This window comes from Panthera uncia (genome assembly GCF_023721935.1).
Source record: "Panthera uncia isolate 11264 chromosome A3 unlocalized genomic scaffold, Puncia_PCG_1.0 HiC_scaffold_12, whole genome shotgun sequence".
NCBI lineage: Eukaryota > Metazoa > Chordata > Mammalia > Carnivora > Felidae > Panthera > Panthera uncia.
Genome location: NW_026057579.1, coordinates 27,648,734 through 27,662,906, shown reverse-complemented (window position 1 = coordinate 27,662,906; position 14,173 = coordinate 27,648,734). Strand labels below are relative to the sequence as shown.

Here is a 14,173-nt window from a genome sequence, read left to right as displayed (position 1 = left end):
ATAAATAGTTTATATATTTTCTATAAATTGATAGTTTTATATTTTCCTTAAATACTATTGCTCTAGTCCTAATGAGCCACAAGGCATGAGAACCTATTCTACATGTTCCTTGTTGAAGAAATTGTTAACATATCTACAAATTGAGTTTCAGTACCATAAGCCACTATCAAAATTCAGGATGTTTAAATGTTTTTGTTTTTGTTTTTGTTTTAGCCACCATGACCTTTTTAAAAATAAGAAAAAGTTAAGGAACTATTCAAACTACAAGACTGAGCAGACCAGAGTACTGGGTCATAAGAAAGAAAGAGAGCAGTCCCTCTGCTATAGCCAGGGGCTGGGGATCCCCTGAGGAATAACCTCCGAACTCTGGTACTCCAGAGAACACCCTTTGAAAACCAGTGCTTTAAATCCCTGAAGATTTTTATCTTATCACTTGGAAGGCTTTTAAAATTAGACTTGACAAGGAACTCAATACTACTCTTTATAAAAGCACAGAAAGCCAAGAATCCCAAAACAGGTAAATAGACAAATGGGGGGCACTGAACCTGGTAGGCAATTATAAGCAGCATGTGCAGATGTGTGTAGAATTTAGAGCTTCAAAAAAAAGTGCAGACATTTGACTACCTTAGGTGTTCATATGCCTCCCAAGTTTTGAGTGAATGGGGTATTTTACCTTCACGTCTATTTTGGACTTTGTACGTGCTAGTTGCAACAGTGTAAAACGCGTGCGACAAGAAGTGGAAGGAATCAACTAAACATGCAAGTAGTAATATGAGGGGGTAGGATAAGAGGTGATTTATCTTGTAAAATTCTTTAAAGTGACTAACAAATTTTCATTTTAACAACAATAGTAACAACAACAAAGATATGTATGCGGGAGTTGCAAAAGTTACACCAGTAAAAAAGCCCATTCCTTTCAATGTGTCAAATCACTCTATTGTTGAGTTCCCACCTACACCCCTGGCCACCTATGCCACCTCACCAAACCTAGCCAAGCACAAGCCAACCCAACTCAACCCAACTCAACCAGCCCAACCGAACCCAGCCCAACCCAATCAAAACCAACCAAACAGTCCAAGCAATGATACCAGCAAAATGAGTTAAATCAGAAGTGAGATATCCTCATGGAATATAATCTAGATTCAACACTTTTTTTAGGACCCATGAGTTTTGGGAGTACTTTTCCTTTCCAAGTAGCTATTTTAGACTCATGAAAGATTCGGAAAAGGCATATCTAGGGAGCAGTCATCTTTTGCTTTACTGTATCTTGAAAGGGTCTTCTAACATTTACTTAGAAAATCTCTGTTAGCAAGTTTAAAATATATGCCATGAAATTCTGACTTATTTTTTGATCTAAGTAGATACTTGAAAACTTAAAGTTTAAAGCAGATTAAAGTTTGCAACAGTGAACACTGGGAATAGGAACATTTAATGTTCTTGCTATTGCAGAATTGTAATTTAGAAAAGGGGGAATACAGGAGTGAAGGTGGAACCATAAGCTTAGTTGATAAAACATGAATGTGTCACTCATTTGAAAATATATTCAACCAAGAAAATAAACAAGATAAGAATAATAGCCTCTATGTTTATTCAGTCATAATGCACAAGCCACTTTACTTTAGAAAAAAAAATAAATTTTTCATAAAAGAAACATAACCTTCAAATTAAAGGGGGGTATCTCAAAATTTTGAAATAGTTTTGTGCAATCAAATAACATAAAAAACAGAGATGACTCAAAAATAATCTGTAAGCCTATTTTCTAGTTTTATAAATTTTTTTGTGTCTAGTGATATTTGTTATATTAATCTACATAAATTAGTATACATACTATTTTTCTTTAGAATATGACATAGCATTTCATAAAAATTATTAAGAAAAATACATGATGATGACTGATGCTAGCTGATGAAAGCTGACTGGTTGTAAAATCCAAGAAAACCCTACATACATTAAAAATTTTTCCTATTAGGTTTCTTAAAAAAATAACAGGAAAAGAAAGAAATAAAATGATCTTTGAAGACTCAGAAAGAACAAACGGTAACATTTGGATTTAAGTATCATATAAAATCTTTATGTTATAACTTCTCTATCAACAAGCTATTAAGAAAGTAAAAGGTTCCCGTCATTATCATTTGATTTTTGGAACTTACTTTCAAAATCCAGGAAAAAATGTGGATAGTTTTCAATTTCTCTGGTAAGGACTTTGAGCAGGTTTCCCATCCCAGCAAACCTAGGAGAGGCAATACAAAATCAAATACCATTAAAAGGATGAAAAATAGACTTTTTTTTTTTAAAGAAAAAAATAGACTTCTTAAAGGGTTGGACATATTTTACTAGTTTGTGTACATCACTCTGGACTTCCAATAGCTGCATCTGATATAAAATATCTCCACACCAGATAACTTCTAACTTAGCAACTCCTTCCTGAATCAGGGTAGGATAAACATCTGTGAGGTCCTGGCTCTCCAGAAGTTAGGGATATCCAGTGTAAAACATATAAAGTATGACAGTGAGAAAAACATCACAAGCTGTCTCTGAAGAATACACTTGTATCTTGGGTCTCATTCATAATAATGACAATTAACCAAAGAACACTCTATTCTAAGAATCAGGTACTTTAGTTATAGGAGGCAGGGCTTAGGTGTATTTATGGGTTTCCCTTTGCCCTTCACCAAGTCCTTGAATCTTTACAGTTAATACTTCAGCATTGCTTTGTTTCCTTTCCACTGATGTGAGAATATACCATGTTAATGGACAAGCACAACAAGAGCATTATTAAAATATCTTTCCAGAAAGGTCAGTTTCTTAAAATTTCTGGAGAAAGGAGTTTAGAAAACACAGATTTACAGCTCTGGAGACCCCTCATGGCCTGTGGAGGAGGCCAGATTTCCCAGAGGTGCAACTAGCTGGAAAGTCAGAAGCTCTCATAATTTGACATTTCAGTGGTAACAAGATTGGGTACTTCATGAAGTGTAAACATGAAAAAGTATTCATATTAATCCAAAAAGTTATTTTCAATGAAATTATAGCATAATTGCATGGGTGAATCAAACCAGCAGAGAAATACAAATTTGATACATATTTGCAATCCCAACTTAAAAAAAGAAAGAATAGGGAAATAGTTATTATTGAGGTAGAACACAAAATTTCTACTTCTTTCAGCTCTAGACATTAAACTATTTTCTTCAGGAGGCCACTGGTCCATTCAATCATTCGGCACCTACTCATGGAGCCACAGTTTGATGCTGGATGCTGTGCTCTTTGGAAGGCATTTCTCTAACTCACGACTCAGACACCTCAGTTTGTAAAGGATCAACTTGAAAAATCATTGGACCAGTAAAAGAAAACCGCAAGGCTGCAGTTTTCTCTGCACAGGGCTTCCAACAGTGTTTATGCTGACACAGGAATTCCTAAAAATACACCACTGTAAGAAAGATGTGATGAGAGGAGAATGCTTTGTGTGAGACAGTATGCAGCCAGAAGTTCCCTTGGATGCAGAAGGTGGTAGTCTAGTCCCCATAATCCTCCCAAGAGAAAACACCTGCACACATCATCCACAGTATAGGTCACTAATGTGGAGCCAGAAAAGAGACTGGGGAAGCCTGATTTCCATCCTAGTTCTGTTACCCAGGGCAAGCTGCCTTACTTCTCCAAACCTCGGTTTTCTCATCCGTAAAATGAGATTCTGAAATTTATCAATTTCAGGGCACTTAGGTGGCTCAGTTGGTTAAGCCTCCAACTCTTGATCTCGGCTCAGGTCATGATCTCAGAGTCATGAGACCCCACATAGGGCTTACCATTGAGTATGGAGCCTGCTTGGGATTCTCTCTCTCCCTCTCTCTCTCTGTCCCTCCCCCACTCATTCTCTCTCTCTCTCTCTCTCTCTCTGTCTCTCTCTCAAAATAAAATAAAATAAGTGAAATGTTACCTATTTCATTGAGTCTTGAGGATTAATGAGATAGAAATATAAAACGCTTAGCACATCACGTACAGGAAGTGCTCAAGGAATGTCATGTACTACCAGTGTTAATAATGATGATGATGATACCACCATAATCATTATGATGATTATAACAGCCTTCAAATACTTATTTAGGATTATCCTATGGAAGGTGGATTAATAGGTTTCATGCAGCTCTAGGGAAGAGAGCTGGGCCACTGAAGAAATAATTGAAGAAGATCTTCATTCAGAGTCATGAAAAACAAAACATTAGAGTTGTCTGAGTATTGAGGGCTGTGCCTTGTGAAATAGTGAAGTTCCTGTAACTGGTGGTGTTTAAGTAGAAATGTGTTCTACCAGCCTGCAAAAATATTGCAAAAATGAATTATGTGTTGGGCAGAAGGTTGGACAAGATACTTCTTAGACTTTTCCCATCTCGTGGTATCTGAATATCTGGGCATGCACATACACGTGGGTGCACACGCATACACACACGTGTATGCACACACTGGGAAGCAAACACCATGCTTTGCTCTTCCAAAAAGAATCTTCCTTATTCTTTCTGTCATTTTTCTCTTCCTCCCATGCACATTTCTTTTTAAGATACCTTTGAGCAAAAGCCCTGTATGAGGTAGATCCTGCCAAATTCAGAAGCTCAGAACTGGTATGGTCCATCCCTACTGCTGAGCAACATTCACAAACCCTCCTGGGGTCTCTTGGAAAGAATCTGTTTCCAGCTTAATGAACAGTTCCACTTCAGACCTGGAGACACTTCTGGTAGTAAGATGATTCTACAGTTTAATAGCAATCCCAGCTTCCACATAAAATGCCCTAATGGAAGTTAAATATTCTTGATTTTCCTGGTTTTGTGCTATTAATGTGTCGCAAGAGACCTGAATGGATTTAGCTGCCTCCTAAAACTCTGTCTTGTGTATGATTCTACTGTCAGACTACCTGGGTGGGAAATATGTCAATCCTTGGAAATTAGCAACAGCCTGAAAGGAATACACGTGGAGATACAATCAAATATCACTTGGCTACAGAATTCTAGATGTTCAAAAGAATAAAAGATGTTATTTAAGCTGGTTGGCTCATGTAGTCAAACATTTTGGAACATGATTCTAACATCAACTGGGGTCAATTAAGGAACTCCCAATATTCTAGATGTTTCATACCCCAAACAGGAAATGTCTACAACAATGACTGTGGAACATTATGTAGTATTAGGGGTCAAGCGCAGTCCTATGAAAGCTGCATTTCAATACACACTCTTTGAATAAGTACAGAACGATTTGAGGATTTCTATTCCTCTTCAAGGTCAACAAGAACCCACAGAAGTGTATGCTGGCTTAAGGTCTACAAAGTGAGTTAACATCACACAGACAGTCACTGAGAAGAGACCCCAGGTTCCACTTGGAAGGGATCCTCACCCATGGGGCTTGCACCACAGCCCCAGCCATGACCTTCATGGCAGTGACTGCTCTTTGCAAAGAGCTCCTCCATGCATACAAAATCCATTGCTATGCAGCGCGTTACTAATGAGATGGTTTAATTCATTAATACGATGATTATTTTTAATATTTCATCTTGTTCCATAAAAGAACATAAGATAAGTTATTACGCACTATTAGAAAATGCAAATACTTACATAGCACAAGTGGGGAGAAGAAAGAAAGAAAAGTGGAACAGGAAGATAAAGAGCAAGTAGTATGTGAATTATAGGTCATCTGGGCCATAAAGTCTTCATGTTTACTGGAGACAAGTGTTCAATTTGGACCTGAGCTTCTGCGGGCGGGCCAAAGCAAAGGAGAAAAATGTTCTCTTTCAAGATTTGGTGTCCGGAAAATAAAAGCAAATGGGTTATGCTAAAGAAGTAGAGCTTCTTGTTCTACTATTTTTTTTTTATTAAAAAGAAAAAAGGAAAAATTGATCATAGCTAAGAGACAGTTGAGACAAAGATAAGTTTCCTATGGCTAAGAGTAGACAGAGGAAGTCATGTCTGGGGAGAAGCCAAGTCTCAGGGCTCCCGTGGGTACAGAAGAGGTTTTGCGGCCAAACGGGTGGCAGGCAGGGAAGCTTGGTGGGCAGTACGGGGCTGATGAGAAAGCGCGAACTCTGGTTTCCACGTTGTATTTGGTTAACTCCATGGCTACAGTTCTAATGTGTCCTGCTGCTGGGTCTGTCCAAGGGATGCCAGCTACTTGTCATTCTCCCCTACAGCGTGGGGACATATGCCAGAGAGAAGAGAGAAACCCAGCAGGTGCTCTGGGTCTTGTAGGAGAGCCATAACCCGAGTCCCTTAAAACAAGGATGATGATTCTGATGATGATTCTTGGTGGTTTCTATGCTGTTTATGTAAGTTCAAGGGATAGGAAAGGTCTCCCCAGTAATATAAGAGGGGGAGGAGAACCCAGTTTGAAGGAGAGAAGTATATCAAAAAACACAGATGCTAAAGTACTAAAATAATAGAAACTGAAGTCACAAAGGAGGATGGTACGAGGGATTCCAGGCATAAAAGAGATGAAGCAACAAGGTCTAGAGCGTTTTTATTACTGAAAATAGAATGTGTCTGTATTGTGAGGTTTAGACTTACTTTAAACACACACACACACACACACACACACAATTCCTTTAACATCTTCAAAGATCATCTTAAAGTAAAGTCCTCCTGGGACTTGCTATAGCCACAGTGTGCACCTGAGTGTTGTGAGATCTGAATTCATTTCTGCAAGGAGAGTCTGGCAGGGGGGCAGCAAGGGAAGAGTCCAAGGTCTTGGCTATCAGATGAAGAGAAAGGAAAAGGACATACCAGTTGGATAAGTACTTATGAAGGGGTGGGTCCTGCAAATACGTTCTCTGACTCTTTTACTTGGGATGTCTCCTGCTTTTGGAGAATACCATCGGAAGGTGGTTCTCTTTCCATCAGTTTCCACTCTGGATGGCCTTTTGCTCTTAGAGACATGAGTCTTCTTCCACGGCTGGATTTTCTAGGACTGTCCCTTCCCTACCAAAGCAAAGATGTGTGGGTATCTGTTTCACTGGGTCCTTGGCATGTTGGCCTTAGCTATTGGCTGGACCTATTTTCCCATGGCATTGCAAGCTGAGATTTGCTGACAAAGAGTAAGACATAGTATTGAGAATCTGAAGCAGAGTAAGTCAAAAGAACAACATGGCCAACGGATGCTCTCAAAAGATATATAGTGTAAGGAGTAGATGAAGGAGATGACACAGAAAAAGTTGAAAAAGCTGCACAAACATAAATAACCATCCAATTCTCCCATTTTTCCGGAGCAAGTCATTTTGGCTGTGAGACCTGGGGTCCTCATCTGCACGACAGTCCTATAATAATATCTTCTGTGCAACGTTCTTGCAAGGACTAAATAAAATGGGTGTGAAAACATTGCATATAACTGTAAAATGCCATGCAAATATTAGTTACCATTATTCAGCATTACAACTCATGTTATGGCTTAAGATATGCAGAGAATCAAAGAAATGCAATGTCCTCTGACTCAAATAAGGTGCATTTTTCTTCATCCTTCATGTTTGGTCTTGGAAGATTAATTGTTTCTTTCTTTCTTTCTTAAATTTATTTCTTTTGAGAGAGAAAGAGAGCCTGAGTGAGAGAGGGACAGAGAGACGGGGAGAGAGAGAATCCCAAGCAGGCTCCAGGCTGCTGTCTCTGTGAGGCTCAAACTCACAAACTGTGAGATCATGACCTGAGCTGAAATCCAGGGTCAGAGACTTAACCGACTGAGCCACCCAGGTGCCCCAATCCATGTTTCTTCATGCAAAAAGCTTTCACTATCACCAGACCGAGATGGAAAGGCATTAAAAGCTAGCACTTTAAGATACCTTTCTACATGCCAAACATTGTATTTTAGATAGATTCTTCTTATTTCATCTTCAAAATATACATAGGAGGAAGATATATTTTCTAGAAGTAGAAAATTTAGGAGTATTCAGATTAAATATAGAAACTGATTAAAAAGTATATAAATACTTATTAAAAACCCCAAAATTCTCAGAAAACCAATATTTATGTAAGTCTGTAATAATTTGAGGCTGGGGTCTTCCGATAACTCTATAGATCATTACCTATTTCCATCACAAAAATTCCAAGCATACATAAACGCTTTTGAAAATAGGAATAAGTAGGACACTCTTTTAGTAAATGCTAGAAAAATCCTTGAAAATTGCACATGTTAGCCAAATGGTTATGTCTATGACTGTGTCCCATTTCATAAATATAGCAGGAAGTTTAAGGAAAACATGAACATCTAACGACACACCAAAGTGGCTTACGAAACACCTCCACGGACAAGAAATGGAATGCCAAAGGACAAAGGGGTGACACGCAGATTTGCCAGCAGTTTAAAGCAGAGGACGTTAGGATTACTGCCCACTCAGTCCCAGGAGGCTTGGTTCCCTCCAGTGTTAGCCTTCCTCAACACTGATTCTATGATAGTGACCTATTGAAAAAGAAGGAAAAGGCGAACTCCTATTCCAAGACAAGGGACTCTGACAGCAGTTTGGTGGGAAGTTTCTTTTTCCCCTTTGTTTTTTAAAATAAAAAAAGCCACCTTTAATAATGACCTGAGGGAAACGGTCAATGACTTGTTAAACGCCCTCAATACACAGGACACGTGGGGGTGAGGTATGCAATAATGGAAGGCATGGCCTCAGTACTCAGGGGATGCCGATTCTATTGGGCAGGGAGACCGTAACCGACTTAAGAATGTGATCTACCCAGGAAGCATATAATAAATTTCTGATAAGTGGTAGGTGCTCAGAAATGTTAACTGAATGTGAAAGTCACAGTATGTACTTGGTACATCTTAAGAACCAATCAGAGACACTATAGCTTTTTATTACATTATTGTACCTAAGAGGGACAAGAGCATCCACAGTTTAAAAAAATTTTTTTTTAATATTTATTTTTGAAAGAGAGAGAGAAACAGCACGTGTGACAGAGTGCGAGGAAGGGAGGGAGCAGAGGAAGAGGAAGTCACAGAATCTGAAGAGGCTCCAGGCTCTGAGCTGTCAGCACAGAGCCTGACGCGGGGCTCCAACTCACAAACTGCAAGATCATGACCGGAGCTGAAGTCGGACGCTTAACGGACTGAGCCACCTAGACGCCCCGAGAAATCCACGTTTCGTTGAGTGCCCACTGTGTGCCTGGCACTATGTTTGAGCTTTCGCATACTTTAGTTCACTCAAACCTCCCGGCAACCCTTCGGCTGGCTGTCATTATCTGTACGTTTATTGGAAGAAAAAGAGGCTCGGGCGGTTAAAGCATCTTCCTGAGGACTACAGGAGAATCAGAGAGAGAGTCTGGGACCCTGAAGTCTATGCTCTTTTCCCCATAGCAGAAGACCTGGAACTTCAGACCCCCAGGAGGTCTCCGTCTGGGGACCCTGGGAGGCCACGATCTGTGGAAAGTGCACGCAGGATGGGCTGTTATTGTACACATGCACTTTCTTTTTTTGGAAGAGGGTCTACTGCTCCTGTTCCCTTCCATTCCAAAGTGGCCTGTTCCACACTAGCACCACTCACTGGTGTAGACAGGGAGGGAACTGAACACCGCAGGGGGTGGAGTCTCCCTGAGAAGCTGGCACAAAAGAAGTGAGCTGCCCCAAGGGCAATCCTTCGGATCTGGACTGGCCCAGAGAAGCTCTCCAGCTGGGGGTGTGTGGGGCAGGGTGAGGGGAAGGGGGTTTAGAGAGGAGAGGAGAACAAAAGTCACAAGCTGGATGGTGACTCAGCAAGTCTTCCCAGTACCGAAGTCTGATTCCTCAAGGTTCTGTTACTGGTGTATAATTTTGAAGTGGGTGCTTTCATACTTTTTCCCCAAATAGTCTCGAAGGAGGAGGGTGTTTCTCCAGTCACTCTAGGTGTGTTAACAGTGCCTGTAGAGACGGCCCTCACGTTCCTGCCAAGGGAGGCTCTCATCTCCCAAGGGTGACAATTTGGGATGTGCACATGGTGTTTTCTACGACTACTTTCTTGGCTCTGAGCACAAAACCACTTCCACGGGACTTAGCTCTAAGCCTGCTCAGTGGAAAACAATGACCGTCTGGAAAAACAGTTCTCTGCTAACACACACACACACACACACACACACACACACGTGTATTTTTTTTTTTTTTTTAAATTTGGAACTCTGTTTTCATTTGGAAGAAAAAATATTGAATAATAGTATTAGCTGTATTCCCGGAGTATAAAACCAAATAAAACCAATCTGAGCTTGCTTTTAAAAAACGTGGTCGTAGTTTGTGAGGAATTTGTTTATTATAAGACATAACAAAGGACTCGAGCACAGGGTGCAAGCATTAGTGTGAATGCTGACTGTTCCCTGCATACAGCAGAACTTCAATACCAATCTTCATGAATAGGCACTTGGAAGATTTCTTGAGTAGCTAGGACTATCTGAAAAGAGAATTCCTAAGCCAAGACCACCTTGATCAATAAAGAATAGAAGATGAGAAAAAAAAAATAGATCAAACAGTAGTCCTACAGAGTTTTATTTTCTAATGTTTTTCCTTAGGGTCTAAGATGATAAATACCCAATACCTCTATCAGAAGGGATAGGTTCTGTTAGCATTTTAAGTGAGCCAATACCTTCAAGAATCTACAATACTTAGCATCGCTGGTAAGACAGGGATATTAATAAATCAAAGATATTACAAAGATATTAATAAATCAAAAACTTTGATTCTTTATAAATCAGTATTTGGGGGAATAAGAAGTTCTAGTCGATCTTAATATTTTTCTGCAACATAGCATGTAATCCACAGACCAGTCATGAACACAACAATGACATATTTATATAACATCACATCTTTGTCAAAGATGCGTCTGGCCACATTCTTCCTCACCATGAGCATGTGTTAAATGTAGAAAAGGTATTATTGGACCCGTTTTACAGATCAGAACTCACGGGTCAGGTATAGAAAGTATCTTTCCCAATGTCTTCCAGTTGGATTCTGGGCTTCCTGATCCATAATCCCAAATGTCTTCACAATACATTCTACATTAGAACCGGGATCATCTTTTTAAAGCTCTTATTTAACAAAAAAGCACTTGCTCAAGGACACACAATACATTTGGGCCAAAGAAGGGTCCAGAATGGAGATGTCCTGCCTCTCAGTCTCACGCTCTGTCTACCCAAACAAAGAGTAAATGGGACATCAAATCCATTCTTTTTTTTTTTTTTTTAATTTTTTTAATGTTTGTTTTTGAGAGAGAGAGAGAGACGGAGACAGAGAGCGTGAGCCACTGAGGGGCAGAGAGAGAGAGAGAGAGGGAGACACAGAATCCGAAGCAGGCTCCAGGATCCAAGCTGTCAGCACAGAGCCTGATGCGGGGCTCGAACTCACAAACTGCAGCATCATGACCTGAGCTGAAGTCGGAAGCCTAACTGACTGAGCCACCCAGTCACCCCTAAATCCATTCTTTAAGACATAAAAAGTACAGCTCAGTGTATTGTTGCCACTGGAGGGTTTCTGTTCCAGGCTGACCAGGTCTCACCAGAACACGCTAATAATCAGCTACCTAACAAGGACACCACCAGACGCTTCATAAAACTGTGCACTTCTTTCTGTCTCTACCTTGGTCATCTTACTTCAGACCCTCAGCAGAGCCTACCTGCATCCAGAAACAGCTCCCAAACCTATCTTCCTGACGCCAGTCTCGTTACCCTGCCATTCATCTCCATACGACTGGCAGAGCCCTCTTCCTAAACACAAATCTGATTATGTTACTTCCTTGCTTAATATGCTTCCACTGCCCCGCAGTGCCTACAGGGAATAGCGCACCCAGATAACATGCCCCGGGCACAGAGACACCTGGCCCCTGGCCCCTATCTTCCTCCCCATCCCGGGACCCTTGACTCCACTCACACCCTGCCCTTCTCTAAAGGAGCCCCGCTCTTTAGTGCCTCAGGGCCCTTGCACATGTTCCTCCTTCTGTTTACAATTACAATGGCAACCAGCATTTCTTAATGCTTTGCAGGCCATAGTGATGACAGCTTCTCATGTATCACCATATCTTAAATTTTACAGCCACACATGAGGGAGGAATTGTTATTATCTCAATTTTTAGAGATAAAGGAAGAATCTTAAAGACTTAGAGACTTGCTCAAGACCACAAGGAGCAGAGCGGGGTCTGGCATCCAATTCCGTCTGACTGCTAAGCACCGGTCCTCGGCAAGGGCCTCCGTGGAATTCCCTTTCAAGTACGAGTTTGGAAACCAGAGCCTTCAGGAGTCCCCTGACTTCTCCCTACCCTTTGGCCTGACCTCAGGGAAAGGAAAACCCACCTACTTGAGTGAGCTCTGCCTCTCTCTGCTCACCTAACGTGCTGTGATGACCATATCACCGTGTCTTCCAGCCTGGACTGTGACTCACGCCCGTTCCCTTATCTCTCTTGATGCAAGGTCTTCTGGGGCAGGGCCGTGTTTACACCTTACTGTGTCCCCAGCACTTAGCACAGGGCCTGGCCCACGGGTGGCCCTGAAAAAATAAGAAATCCTTAAAACTGCTCTGCCCAGTGGTTCCAAGGCATCGACGAGCCAAGGGCAAAATAAGAAAAACTAAAGTCTACGTCTTGGGCCACGCAGAAAACTAAAGCTATTCAAACATTATCACGCAGCAGCGTTTTCATTTATTTTACAAAAGCAAGGTGATCGCCGCACCCTAAGTCCCCAAGGTTTATTTCGAAATTTTACTGGTTGACGAAATTCAAAAATCTAGGAGCTGCTAACCTGGTCAGTTACTTGCTCAGGCGAGAAAGCAGAGCTCCAAGGGGAACCTGCTCTCTGGCCTCAGGCCAGGGCCTCCGGCTGGATCCTGCTACCAGCCTTACCATACGTCTTCCCAGTTTTCCCAGAAGTCTAACTTCCTAACTGCAGTAGTGCCCTGAGATTTCTCTAAGCAGAACTGCGAAAAGCAGGCCAGTTCCGGCTTTGGGAATGTTTCCGGGGACTGTCCGTCTTTAGGAGGGCTATTAAGACGATGTAACTTCCAGCCTGATCGACAAGGTTCAGAGCTGCAGAAATCATGACAACAATCAGGAAGGCAGCCGCTGCCAGTGACACCAGAGGCCTGCGGACTCCCCACACCGCCCTGCAAAGCAAACAACCCCTTTGGCTTGCCTTCCGCGAACCACCAGCGGCATCCAGGGAGATGCCCCAGGAGGAGAGTGCAGCTCTGAGAGACTGCTATTCTTACAGCTCACACACCTTTTCTCTGGTAGCCACAGAGCCCTCTCCCGCACGTACTGCTTTTCCACAACTTGACGGCTTTGAATTATAAGCAAAACCGGTTAACCATCAGCCTGTAATGTATCAGATACAAAAGAGGGGGCTTAAAAAAATAACTTCTCAACTAAAATCAAGGTACGCTGCCTAAACGAAATAAGCACCTGTTTTGCTGGAGGGAAAAATGCCCCGATGGAATGATGTTGGCTCAGCTTATAAATTCCGGGAGCTGAAATGTGCTAAGCCAGGTTAGCGATTTTAGATCGCTGGGCTGGGCTGCAAGGCGCTCCCCCATCTGCCGCTTCTGTAATGAAGTCATAAGGTTCTCTGTTGTGTTGCCGAATGGGTTGCCAAGAATCCAACAGATGATTTCATTCCGAGCCGAAGGAGGAAAACTGAAGTAGAGTGAGTCTATTAAAGCACTTTCATCTGACAATAAAAATGAGTTAATGGCTAAAATGTGTTTTCAAAACGTTTTAACACTACAAGTAATGGCACTCAAATGGGAAAATGCCTTGAATATTCTCATCTATCATTAATACCATGGTGTCCCTCAAAAGGGCTTGGCGTTCCCCAGGGAATTCAAACTGCTAGAGTCCAGTTGTAAGGCAATCCGTGGGAATTCTCAAAAAAAAAAAAAAAAAAGCCAAGAGACCATTATGGAACCAAACGATTAAGTGCAGGTTTAAAATAGCCCTTTCGATATCTGAGTTCAGTTTTCTAAAATAGACTATTACCTCATCATAGCTAATTTCCCCGTAAACATCAATATTATAGCAGCAAAAAGCCTCCAAGAAATGAGGGCAAAATCCAATTCTTTTTTAGGGATGCCAGTCAGCATGCCCCCCAGTTTCAAATGGTAGCGAATATGGAAACAATCAAACTGGGGTTTTGCGCTGGACCGGCCCACCACTGGGAAATCATTAGTGAATTTGTTCCCTTTCACTTGTGAAATCAAGAACACGGTTATGAGC

At 41.4% G+C, this 14,173-nt stretch overlaps 1 protein-coding gene across 4 annotated transcripts in view; it reads right to left on the bottom strand.

Moving 5' to 3' along the window:
• CYRIA (CYFIP related Rac1 interactor A) overlaps positions 1-14,173 on the bottom strand; it is a 106,833-nt gene that overhangs the window by 29,023 nt on the left and 63,637 nt on the right. For all 4 annotated transcript variants that reach the window (XM_049652495.1, XM_049652496.1, XM_049652498.1 and 1 more), the window contains one exon: positions 2,151-2,230. In XM_049652495.1, coding sequence (XP_049508452.1) covers positions 2,151-2,220 — 70 coding nt within the window. In that variant the 5' untranslated portion in view covers positions 2,221-2,230. The remainder of the gene's footprint in view (positions 1-2,150; positions 2,231-14,173) is intronic.